Below are 19,037 nucleotides of genomic sequence, written 5' to 3'. Positions count from 1 at the left end.
TGGTACTAATACTCGATAGGGACTGTGTAGTGCGTTGGTTTGTACTAATACTCGATAGGGACTGTGTAGGGCCTTGGTTTGTACTAATACTCGATAGGGACTGTGTAGGGCCTTGGTTTGTACTAATACTCGATAGGGACTGTGTAGTGCGTTGGTTTGTACTAATACCGATGTGGACTGTGTAGTGCCTTGGTTTGTACTGACACCGATGTGGACTGTGTAGGGCATTGGTTTGTACTAATACCAATGTGGACTGTGTCGGGCGTTGGTTTGTACTAATACTCGATGTGGAGTGTGTGGTGCGTTGGTTTGTACTAATACTCGATGTGGACTGTGTAGTGCGTTGGTTTGTACTAATACTCGATAGGGACTGTGTTGGGCGTTGGTTTGTACTAATACTCGATAGGGACTGTGTAGGGCGTTGGTTTGTACTAATACTCGATAGGGACTGTGTCGTGCGTTGGTTTGTACTAATACTCGATAGGGACTGTGTAGTGCGTTGGTTTGTACTAATACTTGATAGGGACTGTGTAGGGCCTTGGTTTGTACTAATACTCGATAGGGACTGTGTCGGGCCTTGGTTTGTACTAATACTCGATAGGGACTGTGTAGTGCGTTGGTTTGTACTAATACCGATGTGGACTGTGTAGTGCATTGGTTTGTACTAATACTCGATAGGGACTGTGTAGTGCGTTGGCTTGTACTAATACTCGATAGGGACTGTGTAGTGCATTGATTTGTACTAATACCGATGTGGACTGTGTAGTGCGTTGGTTTGTACTGACACCGATGTGGACTGTGTAGTGCGTTGGTTTGTGCTGACACCGATGTGGACTGTGCAGGGCGTTGGTTTGTACTAATACTCGATGTGGACTGTGTAGGGCGTTGGTTTGTACTAATACTCGATGTGGACTGTGTAGGGCCTTGGTTTGTACAAATACCGATGTGGACTGTGTAGTGCGTTGGTTTGTACTAATACTCGATAGGGACTGTGTAGGGCGTTGGTTTGTACTAATACTCGATAGGGACTGTGTAGGGCGTTGGTTTGTACTAATACTCGATGTGGACTGTGTAGGGCGTTGGTTTGTACTAATACTCGATGTGGACTGTGTAGTGTGTTGGTTTGTACTGAAACTCGATGCGGATTGTGTAATGTGTTGGTTTGTACTAATACTCGATGTGGACTGTGTAGTGCGTTGGTTTGTACCAATACTCGATGTGGACTGTGTAGGGCGTTGGTTTGTATTGAAACTTGATGTGGACTGTGCAGGGCGTTGGTTTGTACTAATATTCGATGTGGACTGTGTTGGGCGTTGGTTTGTACCAATACTCGATGTGGACTGTGTAGGGCGTTGGTTTGTACTAATACTCGATAGGGACTGTGTAGTGCGTTGGTTGGTACTAATACTCGATAGGGACTGTGTAGTGCGTTGGTTTGTACTAATACTCGATAGGGACTGTGTAGGGCCTTGGTTTGTACTAATACTCGATAGGGACTGTGCAGGGCCTTGGTTTGTACTAATACTCGATAGGGACTGTGTAGTGCGTTGGTTTGCACTAATACCGATGTGGACTGTGTCGGGCATTGGTTTGTACTAATACTCGATAGGGACTGTGTAGTGCGTTGGTTTGTACTAATACTCGATGTGGACTGTGTAGTGCGTTGGTTTGTACTAATACTCGATAGGGACTGTGTAGTGCGTTGGTTGGTACTAATCTCGATGTGGACTGTGTAGGGCGTTGGTTTGTACTAATACTCGATAGGGACTGTGTAGTGCGTTGGTTGGTACTAATACTCGATAGGGACTGTGTAGTGCGTTGGTTTGTACTAATACTCGATAGGGACTGTGTAGGGCCTTGGTTTGTACTAATACTCGATAGGGACTGTGTCGGGCCTTGGTTTGTACTGATACTCGATAGGGACTGTGTAGTGCGTTGGTTTGCACTAATACCGATGTGGACTGTGTCGGGCATTGGTTTGTAGTAATACTCGATAGGGACTGTGTAGTGCGTTGGTTGGTACTAATACTCGATGTGGACTGTGTAGTGCGTTGGTTTGTACTAATACTCGATAGGGACTGTGTAGTGCGTTGGTTGGTACTAATCTCGATGTGGACTGTGTAGGGCGTTGGTTTGTACTAATACTCGATAGGGACTGTGTAGTGCGTTGGTTGGTACTAATACTCGATAGGGACTGTGTAGTGCGTTGGTTTGTACTAATACTCGATAGGGACTGTGTAGGGCCTTGGTTTGTACTAATACTCGATAGGGACTGTGTCGGGCCTTGGTTTGTACTGATACTCGATAGGGACTGTGTAGTGCGTTGGTTTGCACTAATACCGATGTGGACTGTGTCGGGCATTGGTTTGTAGTAATACTCGATAGGGACTGTGTAGTGCGTTGGTTGGTACTAATACTCGATGTGGACTGTGTAGTGCGTTGGTTGGTACTAATACTCGATAGGGACTGTGCAGGGCGTTGGTTTGTACCAATACTCGATGTGGACTGTGTAGGGCGTTGGTTTGTACCAATACTCGATGTGGACTGTGTAGGGCGTTGGTTTGTACTAATACTCGATGTGGACTGTGTAGGGCGTTGGTTTGTACCAATACTCGATGTGGACTGTGTTGGGCGTTGGTTTGTACTAATACTCGATGTGGACTGTGTAGGGCGTTGGTTTGTACTAATACTCGATGTGGACTGTGTAGGGCGTTGGTTTGTACTAATACTCGATAGGGACTGTGTAGGGCGTTGGTTTGTACTAATACTCGATGTGGACTGTGTAGGGCGTTGGTTTGTACTAATACTCGATGTGGACTGTGTAGGGCGTTGGTTTGTACTAATACTCGATGTGGACTGTGTAGGGCGTTGGTTTGTTCTAATACCGATGTGGACTGTGTAGTGCGTTGGTTTGTACTAATACTCGATGTGGACTGTGTAGTGCATTGGTTTGTACCAATACTCGATGTGGACTGTGTAGGGCATTGGTTTGTACTAATACTCGATGTGGACTGTGTAGGGCGTTGGTTTGTACTCATACTCGATGTGGACTGTGTAGGGCATTGGTTTGTACTAATACCGATGTGGACTGTGTCGGGCGTTGGTTTGTACTAATACTCGATGTGGACTGTGTAGGGCATTGGTTTGTACCAATACTCGATGTGGACTGTGTAGGGCATTGGTTTGTACTAATACTCGATGTGGACTGTGTAGGGCGTTGGTTTGTACCAATACTCGATGTGGACTGTGTAGGGCATTGGTTTGTACTAATACCGATGTGGACTGTGTAGGGCGTTGGTTTGTACTCACACTCGATGGGGACTGTGTAGGGCGTTGGTTTGTACTAATACTCGATGGGGACTGTGTAGGGCGTTGGTTTGTACTAATACTCGATGTGGACTGTGTAGGGCGTTGGTTTGTACTCATACTCGATAGGGACTGTGTAGTGCGTTGGTTTGTACTAATACTCGATGTGGACTGTGTAGTGCGTTGGTTTGTACTAATACTCGATAGGGACTGTGTGGGGTCTTGGTTTGTACTAATACTCGATAGGGACTGTGTCGTGCGTTGGTTTGTACTAATACCGATGTGGACTGTGTAGGGCATTGGTTTGTACTAATACTCGATAGGGACTGTGCAGTGCGTTGGCTTGTACTAATACTCGATAGGGACTGTGTAGTGCATTGGTTTGTGCTGACACCGATGTGGACTGTGTAGGGCGTTGGTTTGTACTAATACCGATGTGGACTGTGTCGGGCGTTGGTTTGTACGAATACTCGATAGGGACTGTGTAGTGCGTTGGTTTGTACTAATACCGATGTGGACTGTGCAGGGCGTTGGTTTGTACTAATGCTCGATAGGGAGTGTGCAGGGCGTTGGTTTGTACTGATACTCGATGTGGACTGTGTAGGGCGTTGGTTTGTACTGATACTCGATGTGGACTGTGTCGTGTGTTGGTTTGTACTGAAACTCGATGCGGATTGTGTAATGTGTTGGTTTGTACTAATACTCGATGTGGACTGTGTAGTGCGTTGGTTTGTACCAATACTCGATGTGGACTGTGTAGGGCGTTACTCGATGTGGACTGTGTAGTGCGTTGGTTTGTACCAATACTCGATGTGGACTGTGTCGGGCGTTGGTTTGTACTAATACTTGATAGGGAATGTGTAGGGCCTTGGTTTGTACTCATACTCGATAGGGACTGTGTAGTGTGTTGGTTTGTACTAATACTCGATAGGGACTGTGTAGTGCGTTGGTTTGTACTAATACTCGATAGGGACTGTGTAGTGCGTTGGTTTGTACTAATACTCGATAGGGACTGTGTAGGGCATTGGTTTGTACTAATACTCGATAGGGACTGTGTTGTGCATTGGTTTGTACTAATACCGATGTGGACTGTGTCGTGCCTTGGTTTGTACTAATACCGAAGTGGACTGTGTAGTGTGTTGGTTTGTACTGACACCGATGTGGACTGTGTAGTGCGTTGGTTTGTACTAATACCGATGCGGACTGTGTAGGGCATTGGTTTGTACCAATACTCGATAGGGACTGTGTCGTGCGTTGGCTTGTACTAATACGCGATAGGGACTGTGTCGTGCATTGGTTTGTACTAATACCGATGTGGACTGTGTAGTGCGTTGGTTTGTACTGACACCGATGCGGACTGTGCAGGGCATTGGTTTGTACTAATACTCGATGTGGACTGTGTAGGGCGTTGGTTTGTACTAATACCGATGTGGACTGTGTAGGGCGTTGGTTTATACTAATACTCGATAGGGACTGTGTTGGGCGTTGGTTTGTACCAATACTCGATGTGGACTGTGTAGGGCGTTGGTTTGTACTAATACTCGATGTGGACTGTGTAGTGCGTTGGTTTGTACTAATACTCGATAGGGACTGTGTCGGGCCTTGGTTTGTACTAATACTCGATAGGGACTGTGTAGTGCGTTGGTTTGTACTAATACTTGATAGGGACTGTGTAGTGCATTGGTTTGTACTAATACCGATGTGGACTGTGTAGTGCGTTGGTTTGTACTAATACTCGATGTGGACTGTGTAGGGCGTTGGTCTGTACTAATACTCGATGTGGACTGTGTAGTGCGTTGGTTTGTACTAATACTCGATAGGGACTGTGTAGGGCCTTGGTTTGTACTAATACTCGATAGGGACTGTGTAGTGCGTTGGTTTGTACTAATACTCGATAGGGACTGTGTAGTGCGTTGGTTTGTACTAATACTCGATTGGGACTGTGTAGGGCCTTGGTTTGTACTTATACTCGATAGGGACTGTGTAGTGCGTTGGTTTGTACTAATACCGATGTGGACTGTGTAGGGCATTGGTTTGTACTAAAGCTCGATAGGGACTGTGTAGTGCGTTGGTTTGTACTAATACTCGATAGGGACTGTGTAGTGCATTGATTTGTACTAATACCGATGTGGACTGTGTAGTGCCTTGGTTTGTACAAATACCGATGTGGACTGTGTAGTGCGTTGGTTTGTACTGAAACTCGATGCGGATTGTGTAATGTGTTGGTTTGTACTAATACTCCATGTGGACTGTGTAGTGCGTTGGTTTGTACTAATACTCGATGTGGACTGTGTAGGGCGTTGGTTTGTACTAATACTCGATGTGGACTGTGTAGGGCGTTGGTTTGTACTAATACTCGATGTGGACTGTGTAGGGCGTTGGTTTGTACTAATACTCGATGTGGACTCTGTCGGGCGTTGGTTTGTACTAATACTCGATGTGGACTGTGTAGGGCGTTGGTTTGTACTAATACTCGATGTGGACTGTCTGGTGCGTTGGTTTGTACCAATACTCGATGTGGACTGTGTAGGGCGTTGGTTTGTACCAATACTCGATGTGGACTGTGTCGTGCGTTGGTTTGTACTAATACTCGATGTGGACTGTGTAGGGCGTTGGTTTGTACTAATACTCGATAGGGACTGTGTAGTGCGTTGGTTGGTACTAATACCAATGTGGACTGTGTAGGGCGTTGGTTTGTACTAATACTCGATAGGGACTGTGTCGTGCGTTGGTTGGTACTAATACTCGATAGGGACTGTGTAGTGCGTTGGTTTGTACTAATACTCGATAGGGACTGTGTAGGGCCTTGGTTTGTACTAATACTCGATAGGGACTGTGTAGGGCCTTGGTTTGTACTAATACTCGATAGGGACTGTGTAGTGCGTTGGTTTGTACTAATACCGATGTGGACTGTGTAGTGCCTTGGTTTGTACTGACACCGATGTGGACTGTGTAGGGCATTGGTTTGTACTAATACCAATGTGGACTGTGTCGGGCGTTGGTTTGTACTAATACTCGATGTGGAGTGTGTGGTGCGTTGGTTTGTACTAATACTCGATGTGGACTGTGTAGTGCGTTGGTTTGTACTAATACTCGATAGGGACTGTGTTGGGCGTTGGTTTGTACTCATACTCGATAGGGACTGTGTAGGGCGTTGGTTTGTACTAATACTCGATAGGGACTGTGTCGTGCGTTGGTTTGTACTAATACTCGATAGGGACTGTGTAGTGCGTTGGTTTGTACTAATACTTGATAGGGACTGTGTCGGGCCTTGGTTTGTACTAATACTCGATAGGGACTGTGTCGGGCCTTGGTTTGTACTAATACTCGATAGGGACTGTGTAGTGCGTTGGTTTGTACTAATACCGATGTGGACTGTGTAGTGCATTGGTTTGTACTAATACTCGATAGGGACTGTGTAGTGCGTTGGCTTGTACTAATACTCGATAGGGACTGTGTAGTGCATTGATTTGTACTAATACCGATGTGGACTGTGTAGTGCCTTGGTTTGTACAAATACCGATGTGGACTGTGTAGTGCGTTGGTTTGTACTGACACCGATGTGGACTGTGCAGGGCATTGGTTTGTACTAATACTCGATGTGGACTGTGTAGGGCGTTGGTTTGTACTAATACTCGATGTGGACTGTGTAGGGCGTTGGTTTGTACTAATACTCGATGTGGACTGTGTAGGGCGTTGGTTTGTACTAATACTCGATGTGGACTGTGTAGGGCGTTGGTTTGTACTAATACTCGATGTGGACTGTGCAGGGCGTTGGTTTGTACTCATATTCGATGTGGACTGTGTCGGGCGTTGGTTTGTACTAATACTCGATGTGGACTGTGTAGTGCGTTGGTTTGTACCAATACTCGATGTGGACTGTGTAGGGCGTTGGTTTGTATTGAAACTCGATAGGGACTGTGTAGGGCCTTGGTTTATACTAATACACGATAGTGACTGTGTAGTGCGTTGGTTTGTACTAATACTCGATGTGGACTGTGTAGGGCCTTGGTTTGTACTAATACTCGATAGGGACTGTGTAGTGCGTTGGTTTGTACTATTACTCGATAGGGACTGTGTCGTGCGTTGGTTTGTACTAATACCGATGTGGACTGTGTCGGGCATTGGTTTGTACTGTTACTCAATAGGGACTGTGTCGTGCCTTGGCTTGTACTAATACTTGATAGGGACTGTGTAGTGCATTGGTTTGTACTCATACCGATGTGGACTGTGTCGTGCGTTGGTTTGTACTGACACCGATGTGGACTGTGTAGGGCATTGGTTTGTACTATTACTCGATAGGGACTGTGTCGTGCGTTGGTTTGTACTAATACCGATGTGGACTGTGTTGGGCATTGGTTTGTACTATTACTCGATAGGGACTGTGTCGTGCGTTGGCTTGTACTAATACTTGATAGGGACTGTGTAGTGCATTGGTTTGTACTAATACCGATGTGGACTGTGTAGTGCGTTGGTTTGTACTGACACCGATGTGGACTGTGTAGGGCATTGGTTTGTACTAATACTCGATCGGGACTGTGTCGTGCATTGGCTTGTACTAATACTCGATAGGGACTGTGTAGTGCATTGGTTTGTACTAATACCGATGTGGACTGTGTCGTGCGTTGGTTTGTACTAATACTCGATGTGGACTGTGTAGGGCGTTGGTTTGTACTAATACCGATGTGGACTGTGTCGGGCGTTGGTTTGTACTCATACTCGATGTGGACTGTGTAGGGCGTTGGTTTGTACTAATACTCGATGTGGACTGTGTCGTGCGTTGGTTTGTACTAATACTCGATAGGGACTGTGTAGGGCCTTGGTTTGTACTGATACTCGATGTGGACTGTGTAGGGCGTTGGTTTGTACTAATACTCGATAGGGACTGTGTCGGGCCTTGGTTTGTACTAATACTCGATAGGGACTGTGTCGTGCGTTGGTTTGTACTAATACCGATGTGGACTGTGTAGGGCATTGGTTTGTACTAATACTCGATAGGGACTGTGTCGGGCGTTGGTTTGTACTAATACCGATGTGGACTGTGTAGTGCATTGGTTTGTACTAATACTCGATAGGGACTGTGTAGTGCGTTGGCTTGTACTAATACTCGATAGGGACTGTGTAGTGCATTGATTTGTACTAATACCGATGTGGACTGTGTCGTGCCTTGGTTTGTACAAATACCGATGTGGACTGTGTCGTGCGTTGGTTTGTACTGACACCGATGTGGACTGTGCAGGGCGTTGGTTTGTACTAATACTCGATGTGGACTGTGTAGGGCGTTGGTTTGTACTAATACTCGATGTGGACTGTGTAGTGTGTTGGTTTGTCCTGAAACTCGATGCGGATTGTGTAATGTGTTGGTTTGTACTAATACTCGATGTGGACTGTGTAGGGCGTTGGTTTGTACTCATACTCGATGTGGACTGTGCAGGGCGTTGGTTTGTACTCATATTCGATGTGGACTGTGTCGGGCGTTGGTTTGTACTAATACTCGATGTGGACTGTGTAGTGCGTTGGTTTTACCAATACTCGATGTGGACTGTGTAGGGCGTTGGTTTGTATTGAAACTCGATAGGGACTGTGTCGGGCCTTGGTTTGTACTAATACACGATAGTGACTGTGTAGTGCGTTGGTTTGTACTAATACTCGATAGGGACTGTGTCGGGCCTTGGTTTGTACTAATACTCGACTAGGAATGTGTAGTGCGTTGGTTTGTACTATTACTCGATAGGGACTGTGTCGTGCGTTGGTTTGTACTAATACCGATGTGGACTGTGTGGGGCATTGGTTTGTACTGTTACTCAATAGGGACTGTGTCGTGCGTTGGCTTGTACTAATACTTGATAGGGACTGTGTAGTGCATTGGTTTGTACTAATACCGATGTGGACTGTGTAGTGCGTTGGTTTGTACTGACACCGATGTGGACTGTGTAGGGCATTGGTTTGTACTATTACTCGATAGGGACTGTGTCGTGCGTTGGTTTGTACTAATACCGATGTGGACTGTGTAGGGCATTGGTTTGTACTATTACTCGATAGGGACTGTGTCGTGCGTTGGCTTGTACTAATACTTGATAGGGACTGTGTAGTGCATTGGTTTGTACTAATACCAATGTGGACTGTGTAGTGCATTGGTTTGTACTGACACCGATGTGGACTGTGTAGGGCATTGGTTTGTACTAATACTCGATCGGGACTGTGTCGTGCATTGGCTTGTACTAATACTCGATCGGGACTGTGTGGTGCATTGGTTTGTACTCATACCGATGTGGACTGTGTCGTGCGTTGGTTTGTACTAATACTCGATGTGGACTGTGTAGGGCGTTGGTTTGTACTAATACCGATGTGGACTGTGTCGGGCGTTGGTTTGTACTAATACTCGATGTGGACTGTGTAGGGCGTTGGTTTGTACTAATACTCGATGTGGACTGTGTCGTGCGTTGGTTTGTACTAATACTCGATGTGGACTGTGTAGGGCGTTGGTTGTACTAATACTCGATAGGGACTGTGTAGGGCGTTGGTTTGTCCTAATACTCGATAGGGACTGTGTGGGGCGTTGGTTTGTACTGATACTCGATAGGGATTGTGTCGTGCGTTGGTTTGTACTCATACCGATGTGGACTGTGTAGGGCGTTGGTTTGTACTAATGCTCGATAGGGACTGTGTAGTGCGTTGGTTTGTACTAATACTCGATAGGGACTGTGTAGTGCGTTGGTTTGTACTAATACCGATGTGGACTGTGTAGGGCATTGGTTTGCACTGATACTCGATCGGGACTGTGTCGTGCGTTGGTTTGTACTGACACCGATGTGGACTGTGTAGGGCATTGGTTTGTACTAATACTCGATAGGGACTGTGTAGGGCGTTGGTTTGTACTAATACTCGATAGGGACTGTGTCGTGCGTTGGTTTGTACTAATACCGATGTGGACTGTGTGGGGCGTTGGTTTGTACTAATACTCGATGTGGACTGTGTCGTGCATTGGTTTGTACTAATACTCGATGTGGACTGTGTAGTGCATTGGTTTGTACTAATACTCGATGTGGACTGTGTCGTGCGTTGGTTTGTACTAATACTCGATGTGGACTGTGTTGGGCGTTGGTTTGTACTGATACCGATGGGGACTGTGTAGGGCGTTGGTTTGTACTGATACTCGATGTGGACTGTGTCGTGCGTTGGTTTGTACTAATACTCGATAGGGACTGTGTAGGGCGTTGGTTTGTACTAATACCGATGTGGACTGTGTCGGGCGTTGGTTTGTACTAATACTCGATAGGGACTGTGTAGTGCGTTGGTTTGTACTAATACTCGATGTGGACTGTGTTGGGCGTTGGTTTGTACTGATACCGATGGGGACTGTGTAGGGCGTTGGTTTGTACTGATACTCGATGTGGACTGTGTCGTGCGTTGCTTTGTACTAATACTCGATAGGGACTGTGTAGGGCGTTGGTTGTACTAATACTCGATAGGGACTGTGTTGGGCGTGGGTTTGTACTAATACTCGATAGGGACTGTGTAGTGCGTTGGTTTGTACTAATACTCGATAGGGACTGTGTTGGGCGTTGGTTTGTACTGACACCGATGTGGACTGTGTAGGGCGTTGGTTTGTACTAATACTCGATGTGGACTGTGTAGGGCGTTGGTTTGTACTAATACTCGATGTGGACTGTGTAGTGCGTTGGTTTGTACTAATACTCGATGTGGACTGTGTTGGGCGTTGGTTTGTACTGATACCGATGGGGACTGTGTAGGGCGTTGGTTTGTACTGATACTCGATGTGGACTGTGTCGTGCGTTGGTTTGTACTAATACTCGATAGGGACTGTGTAGGGCGTTGGTTTGTACTAATACCGATGTGGACTGTGTCGGGCGTTGGTTTGTACTAATACTCGATAGGGACTGTGTGGTGCGTTGGTTTGTACTAATACTCGATGTGGACTGTGTTGGGCGTTGGTTTGTACTGATACTCGATGTGGACTGTGTCGTGCGTTGGTTTGTACTAATACTCGATGTGGACTGTGTCGTGCGTTGGTTTGTACTGACACCGATGTGGACTGTGTAGGGCATTGGTTTGTACTAATACTCGATAGGGACTGTGTAGGGCGTTGGTTTGTACTAATACTCGATAGGGACTGTGTAGTGCGTTGGTTTGTACTAATACTCGATAGGGACTGTGTGGGGCGTTGGTTTGTACTAATACTCGATGTGGACTGTGTAGTGCATTGGTTTGTACTAATACTCGATGTGGACTGTGTCGTGCATTGGTTTGTACTCATACTCGATGTGGATTGTGTCGTGCGTTGGTTTGTACTAATACTCGATGTGGACTGTGTTGGGCGTTGGTTTGTACTGATACCGATGGGGACTGTGTAGGGCGTTGGTTTGTACTGATACTCGATGTGGACTGTGTCGTGCGTTGGTTTGTACTAATACTCGTTCGGGACTGTGAATGGCGTTGGTTTGTACTGATATTTCGATGAGTCTGTGTCGTGTATTAGTTTGTACTGATACTGATGGGGACTGTGTAGTGTGTTGGTTTGTACTGATACCGATGGGGACTGTGTAGTGTGTTAGTTTGTACTGATACCGATGAGAATTGTGAATGGCGTTGGTTTGTACTGATACCGATGGGGACTGTGTAGTGTATTAGTTTGTACTGATACCGATGAGGATTGTGAATAGCGTTGGTTTGTCCTGATACCGATGAGGACTGTGTATTGTGGTGGTTTCCAGTGATACCCGATGGGGACTGTAGTGTGTTGGTTTGTACTGATACCGATGGGGACTGTGTTGTGTAGTAGTTACTATTGATATTCAATGGCACCTAATGTCTCTCCTGTCCTGCAGATGTAAAGATCTTGAGTGAAATGAGTCTCAAACTACTTTCTGTGTAGCAGCTTATCCTTTGCAGTAATGAGTTGTGCTGAATTGTTAGTCTTGCTACGAGTGTAGCGCTGATTGTAGTGATGATTACCGATGTCACATTGGGGCAATAGAGTGGGTTCTGCTGAGGTTAGTCTGAGATATTATTGTCAGTCCTGCTATTTTTCTTGGTACAGAACATACGAAAATGACCAGACATTCCCTCCCCGTCCCTCCCTCCCCCCGCAGCCATGTAATCTCCCAGGAGAGACAAGAACAGAGAGGGCCAGTAAGGGAAAGAATACTCTGGAAAATTCCTCTCCCAACCCCTCCACTCCTCAGGCGATTGAAAGCAGTCCAGAAGGTCACACGGACCTAGTGTTGTCTATAAAGACACTTCCCTTCTTTATGATGTGATCTCTGCCCCAGCTCCCTCTTGAAGGCAAGAGTTGGGGGAGGGGGATTTACACTGCATCCACCCTCTGGTGTACTGGCTGTGAACATCCCTGATGCTGAAGCTTAGTCTGAGAAAAGGTGACTGTAATGATTACTCACCACCAAAGATTTAATCAAAACACTAACCATAGCTCATTCTCAAACATTATTGGATCTCTTCTCAAAACACTTACCAGTCTGCCAGTGGTGGGGGCTGATGGGGAATTGGAAATGTATTGGCTTTATTACAGCGATATTAGCCCTATTGCTAAAGTTATATTTTTAGTCCTATTTAATAGAACTTTTTAACAGCAATTTAAGCAGTTTATTTGCGTACACAGCTGCAAATGCTGCCCTTCCTTGCTCTTTGTGAGCCGTTGTGTGGTGAGCTTGTCCACTGACATTCCCCTCTCCCGTCAGCCGTGAGAGAGCAGCAGATCCTGCAAAAGGAGAAAAGAGCACAACTGCTTTACGAGAAACAGATGGAAGAACGGTGGAAGAAGCTGGAGGAGCAGCGTCAGCGAGAGGATCAGAGAAGAGCAGCTGTAGAGGAAAAAAGGAGGCAGAAATTTGAAGAAGAGAAGGTGAGTAGTTATGTGTTGGGGCGTTAGTTCTTTAAATTTTTCATCCAGTTATTTTCCAATTGCATAAGATAGATATACTGAGTCTGTCGATTGAAGTAACGGAGAGGGTTGATGAGGGTAGTGCGGTTGATGTTGTGTATATGGACTTTCAAAAGGCCTTTGATAAAGTACCACATAATAGACTTGTAAGCGAAATTAAAGCCCATGGGATTAAAGGGACAGTGACAGTGTGGATACAAAATTGGCTAAGCACAGAAAGCAGAGAGTAGTGGTGAACGGTTGTTTTTCAGACTGGAGGGAAGTTTACAGTGGTGTTCCCCAGGGGTCAGTATTAGGACCACTGCTCTTTTTGATATACATTAATGACCTAGACTTGGGCATAGAGGGATAATTTCAAAGTTTGCAGATGATACAAAGCTTGGAAATATAGCAAACAGTGAGGAGGATAGTAACAGACTTCAGGAGGACATAGACAGACTGGTGAAATGGGCAGACATATAGCAAATGAGATTTAATGCAGAGAAGTGTGAAGTGATGTATTTTGGAAGAAAAAATGAGGAGAGGCAATATAAACTAAATGGTACAATTTTAAAGGGGGTGCAGGAACAGAGAGACCTGGGAGTTCACAGCCACAAATCTTTAAAGGTGGCAGGACAAGTTGAGAATACTGTTAAAAAAGCATATGGAACCCTGGGCTTTATTAATAGAGGCACAGAGTACAAAAGCAAGGAGGTTATGATAAACCTTTATGAAACACTGGTTAGACCTCAGCTGAAATATTGTGTTCAATTCTGGGCACCACACTTTAGGAAGGATGTCAAGACCTTAGAGAGGGTGCAGAGGAGATTTACTAGAATGGTTCCAGGGATGAGGGACTTCAGTTATGTGGAGGGACTGGAGAAGCTGAGATTGTTCTCCTCAGAACAGAGAAGGTTAAGGGGAGATTTAACAGAGGTGTTTAAAATTATGAGGGGTTTTGATAGAGTAGATAGGGAGAAACCGATTTAAGATAATTGGCAAAAAATCGAGGGGGGGAGATGAGGAGAAATATTTTTTATGCAGCGAGTTGTTATGATCTGGAATGCGCTGCCTGAAAAGGCGGTGGAAGCAGATTCAATAGTAACTTTCAAAAGGGAATTGGATAAATAGTGGAAAAGGAGAAATATGCAGGGCTACAGGAAAAGTGCAGGGGAGTGGGACTAATTGGATAGCTCTTTCAAAGAGCCGGCACAGGCACGAGGGGCCGAATGGCTCCTCCTGTACTGTATGATTCTATGATTATTTGTTCTCCAGGCAAGTTAAGGAACTATTAAGTGACAGTTAAAGTTTACCTTCGTCTGAGTTGTGAGATTTTCATGCCAACTTGATAAAGTGGGTCATGTAATGCAAAGACCTATAGACAAATAAAACCCTTCAATCTGCTGCAAATAAACACACGGGGGCTGTAATTCCTCACCGTTTCTTCCTGTCTCTTGCCAGAATCCTTCCCCATTCCCTCCTTTTCATGTTTGCTGCAGGTCTCTGTTCTTTCTGTGGGGCGTAGGGTTCCAACTTGCTTTGTAAATTACGGAATTTCAACCTTCCCCTTGCAAGGCAGATGTCGGCAGGAGCGCAGGGGGCAATGACAGGGGGCAGGGACAGGAGCAGGGGGCAGGGTCAGGAGCAGGGGCCAGGGTCAGGAGCAGGGGGCAGGGTCAGGAGCAGGGGCCAGGGTCAGGAGCAGGGGGCAGGGTCAGGAGCAGGGGGCAGGGACAGGAGCAGGGGCCAGGGTCAGGAGCAGGGGGCGGGGACAGGAGCAGGGGGCGGGGACAGGAGCAGGGGGCGGGGACAGGAGCAGGGGGCAGGGACAGGAGCAGGGGGCGGGGACAGGAGCAGGGGGCAGGGACAGGAGCAGGGGGCAGGGACAGGAGCAGGGGGCGGGGACAGGAGCAGGGGGCGGGGACAGGAGCAGGGGGCGGGGACAGGAGCAGGGGGCGGGGACAGGAGCAGGGGGCAGGGACAGGAGCAGGGGGCAGGGTCAGGAGCAGGGGGCAGGGACAGGAGCAGGGGGCGGGGACAGGAGCAGGGGGCAGGGTCAGGAGCAGGGGGCGGGGACAGGAGCAGGGGGCAGGGACAGGAGCAGGGGGCGGGGACAGGAGCAGGGGCCAGGGTCAGGAGCAGGGGGCGGGGACAGGAGCAGGGGGCGGGGACAGGAGCAGGGGGCGGGGACAGGAGCAGGGGGCAGGGACAGGAGCAGGGGGCAGGGTCAGGAGCAGGGGGCAGGGTCAGGAGCAGGGGGCGGGGACAGGAGCAGGGGGCAGGGACAGGAGCAGGGGGCGGGGACAGGAGCAGGGGGCAGGGACAGGAGCAGGGGGGCGGGGACAGGAGCAGGGGGCAGGGACAGGAGCAGGGGGCGGGGACAGGAGCAGGGGGCAGGGACAGGAGCAGGGGGCAGGGACAGGAGCAGGGGCCAGGGTCAGGAGCAGGGGGCAGGGTCAGGAGCAGGGGGCGGGGACAGGAGCAGGGGGCAGGGACAGGAGCAGGGGGCGGGGACAGGAGCAGGGGGCGGGGACAGGAGCAGGGGGCGGGGACAGGAGCAGGGGGCGGGGACAGGAGCAGGGGGCGGGGACAGGAGCAGGGGGCAGGGACAGGAGCAGGGGGCAGGGACAGGAGCAGGGGGCAGGGTCAGGAGCAGGGGGCAGGGTCAGGAGCAGGGGGCAGGGTCAGGAGCAGGGGGCAGGGACAGGAGCAGGGGGCAGGGACAGGAGCAGGGGGCAGGGACAGGAGCAGGGGGCAGGGACAGGAGCAGGGGGCGGGGACAGGAGCAGGGGGCAGGGACAGGAGCAGGGGGCGGGGACAGGAGCAGGGGGCGGGGACAGGAGCAGGGGGGCGGGGACAGGAGCAGGGGGGCAGGGACAGGAGCAGGGGGCGGGGACAGGAGCAGGGGGGCGGGGACAGGAGCAGGGGGGCAGGGACAGGAGCAGGGGGCAGGGTCAGGAGCAGGGGGCAGGGACAGGAGCAGGGGGGCGGGGACAGGAGGGCAGGGACAGTGGTTGAGCCAGGGGAATGGCAAGGGCACCCTAAGAACATAAGAACATAAGAAATAGGAGCAGGAGGAGGCCATCCGGCCCCTCGAGCCTGCTCTGCCATTCAACAAGATCATGGCTGATCTTCTACCTCACCGCCATTTTCCTGCACCATCCCCGTATCCAGAAATCTATCGATCTCTGCTTTGAATGTACTCAATGACTGAGCCTCCACAGCCCTCCGGGGTAGAGAATCCCAAAGACTCATCACCCTGAGTGAAGAAATTTCTCCTCATCTCAGTCCTAAATGGCCAACCCCTTATTCTGAGACTGTGACCCCTGGTTCTAGACTCCCCAGCCAGGTGAAACATCCTCCCTGCATCTATCCTGTCGAGCCCTGTAAGAATTTTGTATGTTTCAATGAGATCACCTCATTCTTCTAAACTCTAGAGAATACAGGCCTAGTCTACTCAATCTCTCCTCATACGACAATCCCGCCATCGCTGCACTCCCTCTATGGCAAGTATATCCTTTCTTAGGTAAGGAGACCAAAGGCCCTATATAGTTGCAGTAAGACATCTTTACTCCTGTATTCAAATTCTTTTGTAATAAAGGCCAACATACCATTTGCCTTCCTAATTGCTTGCTGCAGGTGCATGTTAGAACATAAGAACATAAGAAATAGGGGCAGGAGTAGGCCAATCGGCCCCTCGAGCCTGCTCCGCCATTCAATAAGATCATGGCTGATCTGATCCTAACCTCAAATCTAAATTCATGTCCAATTTCCTGCCCGCTCCCCGTAACCCCTAATTCCCTTCACTTCTAGGAAACTGTCTATTTCTGTTTTAAATTTATTTAATGATGTAGCTTCCACAGCTTCCTGGGGCAGCAAATTCCATAGACCTACTACCCTCTGAGTGAAGAAGTTTCTCCTCATCTCAGTTTTGAAAGAGCAGCCCCTTATTCTAAGATTATGCCCCCTCGTTCTAGTTTCACCCATCCTTGGGAACATCCTTACCGCATCCACCCGATCAAGCCCCTTCACAATCTTATATGTTTCAATAAGATCGCCTCTCATTCTTCTGAACTCCAATGAGTAGAGTCCCAATCTACTCAACCTCTCCTCATATGTCCACCCCCTCATCCCCGGGATTAACCGAGTGAACCTTCTTTGTACTGCCTCGAGAGCAAGTATGTCTTTTCTTAAGTAGGACACCAAAACTGTATGCAGTATTCCAGGTGCGGTCTCACCAATACCTTATATAACTGCAGCAATACCTCCTTGTTTTTATATTCTATCCCCTAGCAATAAAAGCCAACATTCCGTTGGCCTTCTTGATCACCTGTTGCACCTGCATACTAACTTTTTGATTTTCTTGCACTAGGACCCCCAGATCCCTTTGTACTGCAGTACTTTCCAGTTTCTCGCCATTAAGATAATAACTTGCTCTCTGATTTTTCCTGCCAAAGTGCATAACCTCACATTTCCCAATATTGTATTGCATCTGCCAAATCTCCGCCCACTCACCCAGCCTATCTATATCCCCGTGTAGGTTTTTTTATGTCCTCCTCACTCTCTACTTTCCCTCCCATCTTTGTATCATCTGCAAACTTTGATATGTTACACTCAGTCCCCTCCTCCAAATCGTTAATATAGATTGTAAAGAGTTGGGGACCCAGCACCGACCCCTGTGGAACACCACTGGTTACTGGTTGCCAGTCCGAGAATGAACCATTTATCCCAACTCTCTGCTTCCTGTTAGATAACCAATCCTCCACCCATGCCAGAATATTACCCCCAATCCAGTGATTCTTTATCTTGAGCAATAATCTTTTATGTGGCACCTTGTCGAATGCCTTCTGGAAGTCTAAATACACTATGTCCACTGGTGCCCCTTTATCCACTCTGCACGTTATGTCCTCAAAGAACTCAAGCAAATTTGTCAGACATGACTTCCCCTTCATAAAGCCATGCTGACTTTGTCCTATTAAATTATGTTCATCCAAATGTTCCGCTACTGTCTCCTTAATAATAGACTCCAAAATTTTACCCACCACAAATGTTAGCTTTCAGTGACTCATGTACAAGGACACCCAGGTCCCTTTGAACATCAACATTTCTCAATCTCTCACCATTTAAAAAATGCTCTACATTTTTGTTTTTCCTACCAAAGTGGGTAACTTCACATTTTTCCACATTATATTCCATCTGCCATGTCCTTGCCCACTCACTTAGCCTGACTATATCCCCTTGAAGCCTCTTTGCATCCTCCTCACAACTCACATTTCCACCCAGTTTTGTGTCATCAGCAAACTTGGAAATATTACATTTGGTCCCCTCATCCAAATCATTGAGAGAGGTTGTGAATAGCTAGACCGGGAGTTCCCATGAGCTGGGCTCAGAGTTTCTCTGAAGGCTGGTACAACAAATGTGTTGACCCTCCACAGGGCAGAAGTGGACACCCCCCTCCCTGCCATGAGAAAAGTGATTCATTATATTTTTTTGTACAATTTATACTTATAAAGAAGGCTGAGGAGGACATGGCTGGGGTTAGGGAGGCCTGTGTCACACACGACCCCCATCCCATCCCATTCTATCCCATCCCCTCCCCTCCCCTCCTCTGCACAGTAATAGGTGGGCGACTGAGTTTCCAGTCACATGGGCCAGGCAGAGATGCCCCCCATAGTCACGCTTGTGCCTACCTGCCCCACGGAGGAGAGGTTCCCTCCCACTGACCCAGCTCCAGCTGAGACGTGACCCTAACCTAGATCACAGAACAGACAAGAGAGGTTGTCCTCTGCTGAGCCAAGGCCGACACCAAGAGGTGGGGAATGGAATCCTA

At 47.9% G+C, this 19,037-nt stretch overlaps 1 protein-coding gene and 1 long non-coding RNA gene across 7 annotated transcripts in view; one reads left to right on the top strand and one right to left on the bottom strand.

The window, feature by feature from the left end:
• LOC137327050 (MAP7 domain-containing protein 2-like) overlaps positions 1-19,037 on the top strand; it is a 223,939-nt gene that overhangs the window by 104,339 nt on the left and 100,563 nt on the right. For all 5 annotated transcript variants that reach the window (XM_067992442.1, XM_067992441.1, XM_067992440.1 and 2 more), the window contains one exon: positions 13,026-13,189. In XM_067992442.1, the coding sequence (XP_067848543.1) occupies positions 13,026-13,189 (164 nt within the window). The remainder of the gene's footprint in view (positions 1-13,025; positions 13,190-19,037) is intronic.
• The window catches only part of LOC137327052 (uncharacterized), a 111,937-nt gene that overhangs the window by 62,647 nt on the left and 30,253 nt on the right, over positions 1-19,037 (bottom strand). The window lies entirely within an intron of this gene.

The sequence above is a fragment of the Heptranchias perlo genome, chromosome 11, assembly GCF_035084215.1.
Source record: "Heptranchias perlo isolate sHepPer1 chromosome 11, sHepPer1.hap1, whole genome shotgun sequence".
Classification (NCBI taxonomy): Eukaryota; Metazoa; Chordata; class Chondrichthyes; order Hexanchiformes; family Hexanchidae; genus Heptranchias; species Heptranchias perlo.
Note: the sequence above shows the minus strand (reverse complement) of the source record. Positions and strands in the feature narration are given on the sequence as shown.